The 16,414-nt window shown below is 35.5% G+C and overlaps 1 protein-coding gene across 2 annotated transcripts; it reads right to left on the minus strand.

Annotated features, from left to right (window-relative positions):
* Positions 1 to 1,740: 1,740 nt before the first annotated feature.
* LOC101256880 (uncharacterized) lies at positions 1,741 to 16,125 on the minus strand. 2 transcript variants are annotated; one of them, XM_004239974.3, is made up of 14 exons: positions 15,337 to 16,125; positions 14,531 to 14,607; positions 13,908 to 14,066; positions 11,413 to 11,626; positions 10,998 to 11,084; positions 10,770 to 10,909; positions 10,007 to 10,087; positions 8,320 to 8,384; positions 6,542 to 6,717; positions 6,055 to 6,185; positions 5,889 to 5,976; positions 4,126 to 4,339; positions 3,769 to 3,875; positions 1,741 to 2,791 (listed from the first exon to the last, which is right to left on the minus strand). In XM_004239974.3, exons 1-14 carry the CDS (start codon positions 15,502 to 15,504, stop codon positions 2,285 to 2,287), a joined length of 2,214 nt encoding a protein of 737 aa, XP_004240022.2. In that variant the 5' UTR covers positions 15,505 to 16,125; the 3' UTR covers positions 1,741 to 2,284. The 2 variants fall into 2 exon arrangements, with proteins under 2 accessions (XP_004240022.2, XP_025887020.2); XM_026031235.2 differs by having other exon boundaries at positions 3,765 to 3,875; positions 15,337 to 15,852.
* Positions 16,126 to 16,414: the final 289 nt, after the last annotated feature.

The raw sequence follows: 16,414 nt of genomic DNA on the forward strand, positions 1-16,414 counted from the left end.
CTTGGGTTATTGAATGATGTGCTAAGTCATGACACTCCAGTACGAAAAAATAAACAAAATTTACTTTAGTTATTTTAGGCATATTATCACGCACCTTAGTTTCATAGAACTTGCATTGATGCAAAGAGAATTTTCATTAAGAGGCAGTTAATCAAATAATCGAATTTCACAAATAAACAATACTTTTCCTATACTATCTAATCACTAAGAAGATGTGTGTGCATGTATAAGAAAACAATCTCAAGTGAAACTATTATAAAATTTCTAAAGTTTGTTTGATAGTATGCATGAAGAATACAAATAAGGATAAATTTAAGTAAACTATTATAAATCTTCTTTCGGTCATGATTTGGGTATAAATTTTTAAATTTGGGGATATTACTATCAAACATGTTTATCTAAACTTAACTATTACAAAAAGGTATATAATGTTAATCACTTGAATTTGTGAAAAGAGAAAGTATTCTCATACTATACATAGTGAAAAATCGATTTTTGTTGCTTTCAAACAGATAGTAAGTGAGACAATATCTAAGGAATCTGGATGGTCCATTCACATTTTTGAAGAGCTCAAGCAACATCAAACGAGACAGTACAATTAATATTTTGAAAACTCGTATAAGATAATGTGGAAGCAATTGAAAATTTCTTCTAAAGAAATTCTCTAACATAACAACATATTAATATTATCTAGCAGTAATAAATAATTTATCTTTAACTGGTGGATCATTTGCAAGGTGTAGAACTTGTTTTTTTAAAAAGGTAAAAGAAAAGAAGCAGAAAAAGGTTTAGTTTCTTTAGTCATATCATCAAAGCAAGTACCTTTTTAATGCATTTAGTGTTGGATTGTTGTTTTATATTGTTGCAATATGACATATCTGAAAATCAGATCGAGGGAGAAGTCAAATTCAATGTTTTTTCTGCATATTTTGTTAATGGTGTGTTTTCAAAATTCAATGGTGTCTATCTTTATAGAGTATACTTTACTTTTGACTTATCAAATATGAAAAATTAAAAAATATTTTCATATTAGAAAACACACACCAAGTATATTTTTGGTAAAAGTTCAGAGAGAAAATCAGAATTAAAAGTTTGTAGCTTCTAAATTTTAGGATAGAAGAAAAAAAAAATTACGGAACATGCTTCCTTTTTAATAGTGGAGTTCAAACCCACAACTTAAGCATAAAAAGCATTTTCACCACTTATTTCTTATCAACTGTCAATCAATTTTGTTAGAAGATCCACAGGTTAATATACATATACATATATATATAGTTATTTTGATTTTCTACTACAAATACAGAGTCTTAAAAAAAAACTAATGGGTTCGTCTGAATCCATCAACCCCAACTAGCTCCACCATAATCAAAACAAAATCGAGAAACCTTACGTGCAGAAATTATATTCTTGTATGTACCGTCAAAATCAAATGATATGCATTATCACATTCATATTTTAGATTAAACAAGTACTAAAATAGTTGGGAAAATAAATTGAAACGAGAACAATTATAACTCAAAGTAGTAATACTCAACAAACACCTTTTCGGACCTGAAAAGTTGGCCAAAATTCTCTAAGAAAAGTCTGATTTCTGGCAAATAAATGCAATGCATAATTTTGAATGTAACCCAAATTTTGTGGACTTCATCCACTACAACAATACAACAGGGTAGAGCGTACATAGACCTTACCGTTATCTCGTTGACTTTCATCCACTAAATTCAATAATGCACATAAGTATAGAAAAAGAACTTCACATCATATAATTCTCATCGGATATGTCCTCTATAAAAAGTTTTTACAAAACCTCATCAAGCTGTGACTGAAATTCAAAGCAGGTATTTTCATGCTTTAGGAAGAATCCATGGATTTTATATCTTACCTTTTCAATCAGTAATCAATGTGACAGACCAAAATTTTTTATAATCATTCTAATGGATTATGTAATCGGCACCCCGACATAAAAATTAGCAGTACATGAGTTATACAAGAATCGACTTATATAAACCGAATTCACTGACCTACAGGATTTCTCTTCATCAATGTGGATTGAGTTTGTATTTCAGCTTTCCTATGACCTAAACTTCTGCCATAACTTCCTGACCAGTTGCTTGGCCCTTATCTTTGCATACACTGCCCTTCAACTACACCGAAGGTCAGCTGTGAAGAATGAGTAAACACAGCTGATACTTTTTCAGAGACCTGTACACCTTGGCTCTTTTCTTCCTGATTTCTACAGTTATCGACAAGTATATTCCATTCTAATAGAAAGCAATTTACAGTATCACCTCCTGGGCCTTCTCTCATGATCGTCATCATCACCGTAATTTTCACTCTCCATAGCAGGCCGTTTTAATTTCTGGAATATCTCATCAAGAGATACGGATGAGGAGGCACGAGAAACGTTTGTATCCTGAGTTTGACGTAAAGGAACAAATTCACCAACTTGGCGTAGTGGAATTAACCTTTTTGCTTCAATGTTTGTTTTGAAATTCTGGAAACCTGATTTCATTGATGCCCATCTACCAGCCAAACCTGATGGAGCTGCTACTGCACCGCCAGATTGAGAGCTGGCAGAATCAAGTAAAGAGACCTTAGTAGAGCCTATATCCTCCTCCATTGGCTTCACATGAGATGGTAGCTTGCCCTGTTCCCTCAAGGCAGCATATTTGCTGCTAATGGCTTCCTTGCTCCCTGAATACCGACGGGCCTCATCTTTCAAAGGTCTTGACGAACTCCCTCGGTCCTTTCTTGATTCCATGAGTGCCTTTGATTCAAAATCATTTGTATGCTGAAACATTTAAGTGAATGTAACTAGGCTGAAGCATGAAAGTTAATGAGATATGACTAGATAACTTGAAAATACATGGTAACAGACATTGCTGATTAGAACAAATTTTACATGCAAAGAAAATAAAATTTACATGCTCATGAGAATCCCAAAAACCAGTTTAATTCAACACTGGAAAAACAGAACTAACTGATAAACCTAAAAGATATTTGATGAACCAGAGGCGGATCCACGATTGAACTTAATGAGTTCGAGTTTTCAAAATTATATCATAACCTATTGGATTTACTGGGTTGGAAATACATTATGTATACTTATTTAACATATACAAGGCTTGAACCTGCCAAAGCCATGAACTATAACTTCGACACTAAATCGGCCCCTGTGATGAACACTCGAGGAAAGAAACAAATGAGAGGTAGGTCGACACAAAAAAGGAAAAGGAAGTGATACAACGATAACATTGTTGCTTTTTCTGCATTTAGGAAGCAGGAAATATATGGGGGAAAGCAATTTAAGGGTTTCCCTTCAGAGAGAATTTATTCCAATTAAGTTCCTGCTGAAGTTAATGAGATTATGAATGAAAGCTGAAAACAGACGTCTCTTTTTTTTTAATTTATAATCGTGGTGTCTGGGCCAGCTTGCGCGCACCTTGACTAATTCCACTGGATACATGTCACCTCCCACCAACAACGAGGACCAGGTAACTTTGTCAACCAAGCTAGGACAAATGGGGAAGAAAGCACCCAGTGTTTTTGTCTCTGCTGATATTTGAACCTGAGACCCCATGGTTCTTAACCCACTTCATTGACACACACCCTTAGGTGCGACCCTGTCATCTATTCAAAAACCTTCATTTCCATTCAACTTATGTATGAAAGGAAATATCACCTCTCTCCCTTTCCATGTAAAAATTTCTAGATGCATACTTTTGAGCTACTCAATATCCAAATATAGCTTAAAGGTAGATCACATACTATAGTATTGCCATCAGACTCCAGATCCACTGTCATATTGTTGAAATTCCTTGCTAATGGCAAAACATGTTCACCAAGTTTGCGTCCTTGTTCGAGCCAGCTTCGTTCTGCAAAGATTAAGGATAGGTGCATCAAAATTGGTAACATACTCAGTTCACTGGTGAAACAACTACTGCAACTGAATAGCAAAGCAGAAGGTGTTACTTCCATATCAACACTAACACTACAATATCCAGATGATTAAAACATTAAAACGATACGACCCAGTTCCAGCCGCTCAGTGGACCAACAAGCTTGCATTCCAAAAAAGACAAAAGAAAAGCAACAGAGAAAAATGATATTTCAGTGACCTTCTACCTTTCTGCAAGATCAGTAACCCTGATGGATCAAAACCATCCATATCATCTGTCTCTGACTGAAATCTAAATATCTTCCAGTTCCCAAAAAATCTGATTATCCAATCAAAGAAATTGCTTGCCACTAGCAACGTATATAAAACCATAATAAGTGGATAAATTTTGTTGAATCCTTGACCAAAGAAAGGAACAGCCTTGTCAACAGTTCCCATTCGCTGCAATAAAAAATAAAGCATTATGACTTAATAAGGAGATCATGTGTCAAGGAATGCCTAAAGAATAAATGCAGATGTTTATTGACAAATCAAACCCCATACAGATGTTTGACGAAAGAATACCATCTGGGAGAGAATATCCCCACCATACTGTCTCTAGCAAGGACAAAAACCCCGTTTGGATTGGCTGAATTGAAGTAGCTTTTAAGCACTGAAATGCACTTTTTTAAGTGCTGGAGCTGAATTTATGAATAAGTTATATGTATGGATAAAACACTTGAAATGAAAATAAGCAGGTGATGTGCTTGGTCAGAAGTGTTAAAGCTGGTAAAATGACTGAACTACCCTTAAAAATTTTAAAACTAAAAATGAGCTTATTATTGCAATATTTTAAAATTTAAATGCTCAAACACAAAGTTATTTGTGTTTCAATCTAAAATTGATTGTATTACATTATTTAACATAGATTATTTATTGAAATAACACAGAATAAATGATATTTTGATTCAAGTTTGCAAGTAAAATATGAACTTCCTCCACAGTTTTGATCTCAGTTCTGATTTAAAATATTTTTTCAAGTATCTAGTTTGAAAACAAAATAGTGGGGGCAATCTATTCTTAATTAATTTAATTTGAGGACACAATATGGACAAACAGTAGGAATACACTTGTGAAATGATTCATATAGTCCAAGGGTGATTGAAGTTAGGTTAATTTTAAGATTGTCAATCACAAGCAACATCATGCTCCTACATGAAACAGTCGGCAGGCAGAAAAATCTGATAGACAAAGGTTCGACAACATCAACAAAAGAAGAAAGGGAGAGGAGATGGAAGGACATTTTAGAGATGTAAAAAAGTTGTCTAAAATGTTTGGTCAAACCTCGCGTCCTTTTAATCCAAAAAGCAATAAGTTGGGTAGACCAACGTGTGGCTTTTGGCTTGTTTTTAGTTATTTTGGCTTAAAAGCACTTGACCTTTAAGCACTCCAGTTATTAGCCAAACAGCAAAACAAGCTAAATATGCTTTTAAGCTGGTTCGACCAGGCTTTTAAGCCAATCCAAACACTCTCAAAATCCTTTACCTTCCCAGAATGAAGTCCCTTCACTTAGTTCGACTCTTTTAGAATATTTACAACTCAACTACACTTTCTCTTTTATACCTTTTCTTTGCATTATTGTTAATAGGTGAGATTCAGAAGGTTTGCACGATACCATCTTGATGAAACTCAAAGGAGAAGACTATACAATTGTGGTGAAGTAGAGATGAAGGAGAACACTATGCAATTGTGGTAAAGTAGAAATGGGTCTTTTCGGGTATTCACATTGTTACAACCAGCATTAATCAGGCGTCAGCTAAATGGGAAACAGTCTTAGTATCAATAAGCATCATTTAGATATTATTCTAGACCACCAAAATAAAGAGATCGGAGAAGTGAAGAATGCATGCGGACTCAACAAAAGACACAGCGAGACTGCAGTTTTCTTCTTCAAGAATTGTTCACCATCAGTTTTCATAGATAATAAAACTGAGGTTGGTCATAAACTCACCTTCTCAAAAATGGTTTTCTTGTTTTCGCCGAGACTGATAAGGTTAAGGAAATTGTACGAAATTGGAGGTGCATAACGGGCAATCATCCTGGCAGAAACATTGAGGAAACACTAAATTAATACAGGAGACCAAATTGCTTTCACTGCAAGAAGATTACGAACTTACGAGCAAATCATTAACAAGCTCACAGAACTTGTTTGTCTCGGTGTCAATGAGTAAAACATATACATTCCAGCTTTGAACAGCGAATAGTAAGTGCAGACACACATATACATAAGTGGCAGAAAAGCAAACACCTGCAAAATAAGGACAGATTGGTTTGAAACCTGAAGATTGTATTTATCGTTCAGCATGAATAAAAAGACAAACAGGTACAAAAGCATAGAACATTGACAAAATTCACTCAAAAATCTGAAGAATCATGACACAAAAGGTGATATCCAAGTCCCATGAAACAAATTTGGTACTAAACAAAGGAATGACAAAAGAAAACATGCATCTAGGTTCAGCTCCAAAGCAATGGGTGTAAGTTTTTTTTTAATGGGGGGTGCGTGCAACATAAACCCTGCTCCCGTGCGATAACTCGCAAGCCACACAGGAGAGGTAAGCCAAGTGAGAACTTCCATACAAAAGCAAAATCATGTGGAAATACCTGAACAAGAACCTCTTGATCTCCAACAGACTTTATTAGAATGGAAAACAGAGACAAATCGACTCCCCTTGGCAAAAGAGTTGCTTCTGCTAATAGAATAGCAACAGACATGCAACCAAGAATTACAGCTGAGACTTTCTCCAATTGCTTCCTCAGGACACATCGCCAGATTAATTCTGGAAAAGAATGTCAACTTTTATTCCAAAAGTGGAGAAACCAAATACAAGCAGATCTTATATGACAAATCTAATGCATCAAAAAATAAGATACTCGAGTACATATAGCCAGCTATGAACTAGAGAATAAACAACCCACTAAGATGCCAGAAAATTTAGTTGGATAGCCAACACCTTGGATTCAGGAAAGTAGTTGTTTATAATCGACACACTTCACAAGGCATGTGTCTGGATCAATATTGTCAAAGGCGCGCTTAAGGCCAGAAGCAAGGCTCAAAACGTGTTAAGCGCTTCACCTCGCTCAATGTGCTCTTCAGTGTCTTAAACAAGGTTTAAGGCACTTTTCCTTGCAAATGAGCCTCTTCCGACACTAAACAATTGATATTTCACTTTATCGTAAAAAAATAAATCAATTTTTTGTTCATATATTTGTCATTCATACATATAATGATTAGTCTTGGACTAAACATACATATCTGTACTTTTTTCTCCCTTTAAGATTTTTTTCAAGTCCATACTTTATTTGTGCTTTGCGCTTAAAGCCCCAATGGACCTAGAGCTTTTTTTGCACTTTTTGCTTTTGATTACACTAGTCTGGATACTTCTTTACATGTGAGTTAGATGTATCCAAACCTAAGGACGTCATTAATCATATTGTCCTAAATCCTGATAACTTTGACAAAAGAGCAATGATCAAATAAAAAGCTATACCATGAACCATCACTCCTATTTACTAATTAGTACTCTATTAACTGGAGTATAATTGCATATTTAGTTGTCATGGCGAAACACACTGAAATCACCTCCTAGTCTTTTATAGCATACTTAGAACCAATTTACTCCGTTTGGGATAACGCACTCCCAGTTTCCCACCAACTTTGTAAGACCAGTTCTTGGTAATAGTTCAAAGAATTTATCTTGATTAACAAGCAATCTTGTTGGCCCCAAGACTTAGATCTATTTGTACAACATGTTATGTGTCACAGTTGAGCCCTGCCGCTAGCAAAAACCCAGTGTATTTTTTTCTTTGGTGACCTTCATTCGCAAATATCTGGTATTTAAGTGAAGGGAAGAGAGAGGGGTTCATTATCCACCGAGTTACAATCCAACCACAAGTGCCTTCAGGGATTTCTCGGTCACTAAAGAAACAATGCAACAATGGAAATCTTCCCCCTCTATGTGTTGTTGGATTCATGGAGTCCTGAATTGAACCTCAAGCTTACTAGAACAGATGAGAAGTTCTGAAATCATGAAAGATGACATATATCAACATTGAAACCTATTCCTTAGAGCTTGGCGAAATGCTTGAGTCTATAACCTCTATAACCAACATTTTTCTCAGTGTTTATTATTATCTGACCCGCAAAGGGACTCGGATGTCTTTTGCTCTCCTCCTCAACAGGTTCTCTTGGTAAAACATTGTCTACTTCATCCAGAGAAACACAACCAGAAAGAAAATCCAATTATAGTATATGATGCCATCATCAAAAGCTCAATATAGTTATCCAGCGTTGATTTGGAATGCTATAAGTGATTATGCTCCTGTTTTGAATTCATTTGCATCAGATATATAAACTAGACTATATGACCCTTGGAAAATACCTGTTGTGTCAAAGAAGGAACCCAATGTTCCAGCCCTTTCAGATCTCAAGGTTGAAACAAATTTCCTGCATAAATTTTGACACTGGCGTAAAAATCTAGCAGCAAAGGACTAGATTTAGATCAAATTACTGCATATAGTTGGGAGTTTCAAACTCCTGCGCAAAAATGTTAAAAGGACTCAAAAGAATAAGGTAACTGAAGCAGAAGAATAGGGAAAAGAAAAGAGAGTAATAAACGCAAAAACAAAAAAATTCTAGAAAATGCCAAAAGAAATTCATTCACGGCAATAGACTTTCCCCTTATCAAACAGGTCCCTCCTTTTTAAATCCTGTCTTTAGAAATCCAATATAGTTTGTCTAGAAAATCAGTGAAGTGAATTTCACAATTAACAACTGATGCAGATAAAAACTTGTGTCATCTTTTTGACTTCGAGACTCCTCTCCATGGCCAGTGACTTTGAGGCTAATTGGTGTGGTTCAACCACTTTTATAAACGAGAAGTGAAGTTCACGACTAACAAATCATAGTTCATTTAACATTTTTTATTCTTAAAATGTTTTTAACTCCACTGCCCCTGCCCCCGGATTCTTTCATCAATCTGAGAAAGTCCACATCCTATCTGCTGTATTAACATTTCAACCCCCACCCTCACAAAAAAAGTCTTTTTTCTTTACCTTTGTGTTTGGTTTCAATGGTTGAGTAGTGGTAGCGGAAGATTGGCGGTGTGAATGGGAGAGAAGGACGAGGGTCAGTGATGATGGCTACTGTGGTTACAGAAACAGCGGTGGTGCAGAAAGTGCAAACCAGATCAAAAAAGAATGAAAAAGAAACAATTTTTAAAAAAAAAATTAATGGCAGAAATGCTGTAAAGAAATAAATTTTAAACTTCCTTTCAAGCTCACACACTATAGTGTGGAACACACTCTCCATGCCAGTTGTGCTAAAAGGGGCTTCCAATGCCCACTTCAAACGAGTTCTGGGGGTACCCGCATAATTTAAGGTCATAACTGAAAAAAGAGTACTTTGGGGGATATTTACAAATTATCCCTAATTGCTTTAGCAATTGCACCAATTACTAGGTGTAGATCTTCCTACAAAAGAAACTTTGGAGAAGCACGGCTAAGAAGAAGTAGCAAAAGAATAGGACTTGCATGCCAACAACAACAACAAAAAGCTGTCTCGGTTGAAAGCTAGCAGAAGAGGATGATTTGCTCACCAGAAGAAGAAAACTCATAGTGAAATGAACGAAAGCAAATCGAAAGTAGCAGATAAACAGAAATAGTAAAAGAAGAGAAGTTTTCTCTTTTTTTTTTCTTTTTTTCCAATCTTGTTTCAAAAAAAGTGATCGCTCCCTGCTGCTGTACACCTCATTATCCAAAGCGTGCGCTTCTTCCAAGTCGCACTGTTTTACTCATGACAAAACCCATTGCTCCATGTCACTTTTCATAACAATATTGAAAATTTTGTATACTACAGTTTCTAAATGCATCTCCTTTGTACTTCAGACATAAAAAAGAGATTTAGGTTGAGACTCTCGCCTGAATATTTTCCTGGTTTCTATTGGGGATCAGAGAAAAAGCAGGTTGTTAAAACAGAAGTGGCAGATCATTATAGAACAACTTTTCATTTAAAAAATAATAATTAAGTATAGAACAACTACCAGAATTCAGTAGAATAATAACACATACCAACCAGTTGCATTGCGCTGCTCATAATTCTTTATAGTATCCTCCAGTTCAAGAGCCTCTGTTACATATGTCAAATACTCACTGCATGTTAGAAGATAAAGTTATCAGTTGTCCCCTGGAGAAGATAATGAGACCTCAACATTATGTAATAGGAGCCAGTGAAGGGCATAAATAACCAGGACAAAGTGGTTGGTCATGAGCATCAAAAGTATAATTCTAGCTTCATTCAGGAGCTTAAAGAACAGTATCCATCTTTTGGTCATGATGTATAAGATGTTAGACAGAAATATCTGTAAACAAACAGTACAAAGGTGAAAATCGTGACAAAAGAACAGCTTCCCACAAACACCTGTACTAATGGGGCAGGCATTGTGAACTCCAAAAAACTATAAAAACAGAAGACCATTTTAAATCTGGTACTAATAGGCGCAGGTAACAGACGCTTGGTATAGTAGGAACTAAAAGATATCATCAAAAAGGGTCCTGTGCTTTTCAACAGTCTACGTTACCAGGTAGAGTATTATTATTTTCTTGAGAAGGATATGTGACCTGGTTAATTGGCATTCTACAAATATTTAAGGAATAAGGAGACCTGGATCTGACGCTACTCTTGAAATGGTGGATAAAAAATTTCACTGTGTGGACATCTTTTCCTGCTGAATAAATAGTTTAGAAGAATAGGTTCACATGGAAAACTAGTGTAAGAAGGCATGATAAAGTTGGTGCATCGGGAGTAGCAACTTGACATGCGGATTGGTTTTACCTTTTGTATCTATAGTACTCCTCTCGAGCTATACGAAGATTACGCCTAAGCTTTGCCATTGATTTATCATCTGTATCATAATCCATGTCATCTTCTCCCAACTGACCCCCTTGTGGTTTGAAAGATGGATCCTCCCTGAACTGTAAATGAAATGAAATATCACGCATGTATTTAGAAAAGAAAGAGGAGAAGTGGTATAGGTCAGAGGAAATGGAAAAGGAGCAATACCATTTGAACTAACATATTATCAATAACATCCATATAACGCCTCAAAGGATCACGCTTGGACATCTGCTTTGATGTAGCCTGAGCAACCTGATTAAGTTCACCATGGCCAGTAACTCATAAGTGCAGGTGAAGAGAACCAATTAGACTGATGTAATTTATTTCCTACTCCCATCGAATATTCAAATGAGCAAAAAATAACTTACTGGGTACACATAAGAGTAAAACAAAAATCTTTTACAATAAAAATTTGCAAATTCTTTGGCATTCTGTGAAACATTATTCAAATAACGGGCAATCTCAACTACATGTCAAATGCAAGCTGACCCAAGTACAGAAATAACCGCAAATCCACAGAACAAGGTAGCAACTAGCAAGTATATTCTGAACTAAATTCCAAAATCTAAGCAAGACTTACCACAATAGCATTTGATAATTCTTGATGGGCATCATCAAGCTTCACAGCCATTTTTGCAATTTTATGAGAAAGAACCTTCTGACGAGTAGTCCAATCGGCATTTTTCCACATGCTCTTTGGAATTTCGCTCATACCAAAACCAAGAAGAAAAGCACCAGTCACAAGTCCAAAAGTATTTGAGCATGCCATCGCAAAACCCAGTGCATTACCATCCCTGCCATTGAAAATATGGGCACAGGAAATCATCTACTAAAATAATCATAATACAGAAGATACAATGGTTGAGTTGCTTCTTCAACACGCTGATAAGATTCAGTCTCTAATCGGTCAAAAAATTAAGCAACAGTCTATACAATTTGAAATCTATATGTTCAAAAATTGATGTGAGGAGATGATAAGCTATGATAAAGCCAATGAAGAACAAAGCCATTACGTCTAGTTTGGAGAGAGTAATAAGTATTGGATAAACAGCCCGTGTCTCCTTTTACTTCCACTTCCTGTGACCCTACTTTTTCGTGTCTCCCTAAACACATCAATTTAAGTTGCTACTCCTCTATTCTCGTAACATTCATTCTCTTTATTACTTCATTCAAATGAAGCCTCAATAAAGAAAACAGTGCACATAAATCAATGTACTACTACAGTCAGGACTAAGAACAACAACTTCATTCAAGAAATGGTAAAGCGACGAAAGAAAAGAAAACTTCAATTTGGGTTAGAAGAAAATGGATTAGAGTGAGAAAGTGCTGGGAGCAAACTGCACTGGCTTCGAGGAACAAATCCTAGACCACTTGTTGAGATGAAAAAGAAAAGGGCTGAAACCTGGAGGTATCTAATTTCACTATCAAACAGACTCAAAACTCGAAAGGGAATAAATAACTGAAGATATGGAGCTCCTCCTCATCAACTACTCAAATAGGACAGGAAGAACGAAGATAGGACACAGAGTAGTGAAAATTTGCGACAAAGATGAAAACGTTAAGTTAGAACATAAGACATGTAAAAGACTTTTCCAAACCTAGGACTGTTAAATTCTTTATTGTAAAATGGAAGACTGATTTGTTTGTTGTACAAGAAACTAAGAAGTCTAGATGGCAGGATAGAGGGCTGAGACAAATCCATGCAATGTAGATGAGCGGAATATGAGACTTTAGACGTGTGCCGTGTTAGACATGGAATAGTAGTCTAATAGGGTAAAAGGAACTAGGAAAGGGTGGATTCTCTTGAGGGACAATATTCTGTTCCATGCTTGTTTGAAAAAATACATACAAAATACAATTGGCAACTTAAAGGAATTCCTTCATCAAAAAAAGAAGAAGAAGAGGAATTGATTTCAAAAAAATAGAAAGAGTCCATGCACCAGATAACAAGAAAAGGAGGAAGGAGATATGGATAAACTAGCAGGAATAAAAGAAATAGGGAAGGATTTGTGTTATGTGTGATCACTTCAATGTGACAAGATACACACATGAAAGAAGCAACAATTACAGATTGTCAAGGAGTATGGCAAATTTTTTAATTCAAGATTTGAAAGTGGAATGGGGGAGAATTTACATGGTCAAGAGGCAAGTCACACATAGCATAAAAGATAGGTAAGTTCTTATTCTCGACTACCTTGACGAAAACTTCAGATAAATAAACAATGTTTGTTTCCAAAAGTAGTGTTGGACCATAGCCCTGTAATGTTGTATTCTGGGCAGTGGTAGAGTAGTATTACATACTTTAAATTTGAAAATATGTGGGTGGAATATGAAGGTATTATAAATGAGGTACGAAGTTAATGGAATGATTTTGAAGTAACAAGGAGAACGGATTTCAAACTGACCAGGAAATGTTAAAAAGAAAGCTGATTGAATGGAATGCGCACATCTTTGGCAACATAGAGAGGAGGCACTGGAAAAACTTCTTGGAATGAAAAGCACGAGAAAAATTCTCAGAGACAGAATCCAGAATTGGTGCAAAAAGCATATGTGATCATGGACATTGAAAGGATAACAAAGTATGAGGAAACTTCTTGGAGACAGAAATTCAGGTTCCTTTGGGTAAACTGGTTACAACTTTGTGACAAGAACTAATTAAGATTTAAGACTATCATATGTTAAGGAAAATAAATTTTAATTTAGCAACCAGAAACAAGTTTTACAGTTGTATTCTATAATTTTCCAAGTGAATTGTACAATCTCAAGTCTCAACAACTAATTAAGACTATGTCATATGTTAAGCACTGAACAGATAAGCTAAATATGGACCCCTTTCCATCGGAATAGAACTTCTGAAAACAATGATGATACTCGCCACCCCAGAAATAGTGTTCATGCAGTTGGAACTGCAGTCGATTGCTAGATCAATCCGATCTAAGTTTGGTCAATGAACAAGAGGCCAAGTTCTTTCATTCAATCCAAATATCTAAATTGAGTGCAGCTCAAAAGAGATCTTTGGTGAAGGAACCCATGTCTATGATTAACTATTAAAATTTTAATAGAAAAAGAACGCACCAACTTTTCCGCATAGTAATGAGGAGAATAAGTCCAAGAAGACCGACTAGCCCCAAGATGGCATAGAAGACCAAGTTGGCGTGTATGCTAGTCTTCAATCGCTCTACAAGTGTAAAGTCTCCAGCATCTTCAAAACCTTGAATGAGGGGAACAACGAGCCTATTCGACAAAATAAATAGATGTGTGTTAGGAAACAGAGTCATAGAAATGACAAAACGAAGATCACTCCCAAGAGAAAACTGGCAAATATAATATTTGAGATGGAATCAGCCAGCTAATAGTGAAAGAGAATGTTGCCTACCTAAGAAACAAATATTAACACAGCACTCTGTAACAAAGAACAATACAAAAGGTTAAGTGAGGCGATATCGTTCTATGTAATTCAAATTTCATTTTAGACAACCTACTCTATTAACATTGTTTGGCAAGATTACAGTATGTGATTGTAGTCAGTCAATCAACACATAAGTTAGAGACGGCTATATTGCAATAACTGGTAGTGTAGATAATCAATTGTCCACACAGACTGAAATAAAGAGCATTTGTGAACATATATGAAATGGCACAAAAAGTTTAAGCATTTTCTAGCTCAGCAGATCAACATCCAGAAGCGAACAGATTACCATGTGAGTAGGAATGTACTCCAGTATGACCAGCTCCAAAAGAATGATATGCCTCCATTATCACTCCCAACTATTGTCTGAATAAAAAGACCAAAAATTCGCATAAGTAAACATCATATACTTTTTATGAGCTTCACTTCATAAAATTCCTTACGTTGATAAATTCACAGAAAATCCATACACTAGAAGGTGGTCAAATATATTCTTTCAAACCCCGGCTAACGCAGGACACCAGACAACCGGGATCACATTAGACACACAACTAGTTCTAGTTTCATGAACAAACTTGTTCAGTCACCATCAACAAATGTAAAAAAATGTCTTCTAAAATGAACCACAATGACTCAAGGTTATTCCTTAAATTACTGATTAAAGATTAGAATTAAAACTGTATGCAAAACACTTGATTAGAAAGAACATTCATCATAACCCTCAGTGACTTGAAAGGACTAGCTGTTCCACATACATAACCCCCCCCCCCCCTCCTCCACCACCTGTTGGACCTACTTCATTCTAGTACTCCACCTGTTGGACCTACTTCATTCTAATACTCAAAATTCATCTTTTAAGACAAATAGTATCCAATCCCAACTAATCCGTATCTCCCAGGTAATTCAGTAGCTTTTATTGTAATCTAATTCATTCGCCAATTCCACATGAATTTCGAGATATTCTAGTCTTCCAATATAACTGGTTTGAGGTCAGCAAAACATTATAAATTTTTAAAACAATGTATTATCTCAGGAGAGCAAAAATTATAAATTTGAACTAAAATGACATATTGAAGAAGAATGATAGAAATGTACCGTCCAAATATCGGCAGGCACAAGGATAATAATGGAGATAGAGCAAAACCAGGTATAACCAACTGTAAAGAACACGTAACGAGGCACTTCTGGACCAGAAAAGTACTTTAGAGTCCAAATCACCATGCCTAGGGTTAAAGGCAATGAGATCAGATAAAACACCCACATTTTTACGTTTTTCTAATACAGATTCTGTATAATGAATCAGAATTGGTATGAACTGGTCGGAAAAGTGATCGGAGACGATCAGAAGGAAGTGATCGTGACGGCGACCACGAGTTTCTGTATTTCTTCTCTTTCCGATCGTCTGCGATTTCTAATTTAGCGAAGAAGTAAAGCCGTACTATCTAACGTGCGCCAATTGACTTTTCTTTACGTTTTGTTTAAGTTTTTCTAACGTGAGCGCGGTGTGACGTGCGCGTTTTCTTGAACAAATTTTTGGCAGATGTTGGATTTGGTTTTTAGTGCTTTGTAGATTCACAAAGCACAATTTGGGAGTATCCTATTGAGACTACTTCTTAATAATAATAATACTCTAATTAATAAATAAACTACTCCCACAAATAGCTATATTTATATATATATATATATATATTTATAATAATATTGCAATTAAAATCGTAATCTAAAATATAATGAATTAGCGTAGCTATGTAAATATATTGTACTTGTCCTTGACACTTATTGTATTGATATAATGACTCCCAGAGAAGCTCGAGTTTGCTCCATACCTTTATTTACTTAGAGGTAGATAAACTATTGTTGTTTTTAATGTGCTATTGAAAACTTAGAAAAATTTGATTAGGAGAACTTCTATTTAAGGGTCGATTTATTACTTAGATGCTTTCAATAGTTATTCTTTTTAGAGGAAATACATAATTATCCTATCAAAGTAAGATCTGTTTTTAAAAAAAAGACACTTCAACTTTGCGGGGGTCCTAGTATCCCCTTATTCTTATTTATAATGAATTTATTGTTCTATTACGTGCCTACGTGACATATAGAGTGTAGTTCACTCTCTGATAGAGACTGAGCTGAATCAAAAAGTAAATAAATATTTATTTACACATTTATTTAA

Source organism: Solanum lycopersicum, chromosome 5 (assembly GCF_036512215.1).
Source record: "Solanum lycopersicum chromosome 5, SLM_r2.1".
NCBI classification, from domain to species: Eukaryota; Viridiplantae; Streptophyta; class Magnoliopsida; order Solanales; family Solanaceae; genus Solanum; species Solanum lycopersicum.

Excerpts from the sequence above, each read along its gene's own strand:
- LOC101256880 (XM_004239974.3), bottom strand. The coding sequence starts at position 15,504 with ATGTGGGTGTTTTATCTGATCTCATTGCCTTTAACCCTAGGCATGGTG. Across the intron at positions 14,067-14,530 it reads AGTACATTCCTACTCACATG|GCTCGTTGTTCCCCTCATTC; the intron begins GTAATCTGTTCG and ends TTTGTCGAATAG. Across the intron at positions 8,385-10,006 it reads CAGCGCAATGCAACTGGTTG|GAAATTTGTTTCAACCTTGA; the intron begins GTATGTGTTATT and ends AAATTTATGCAG.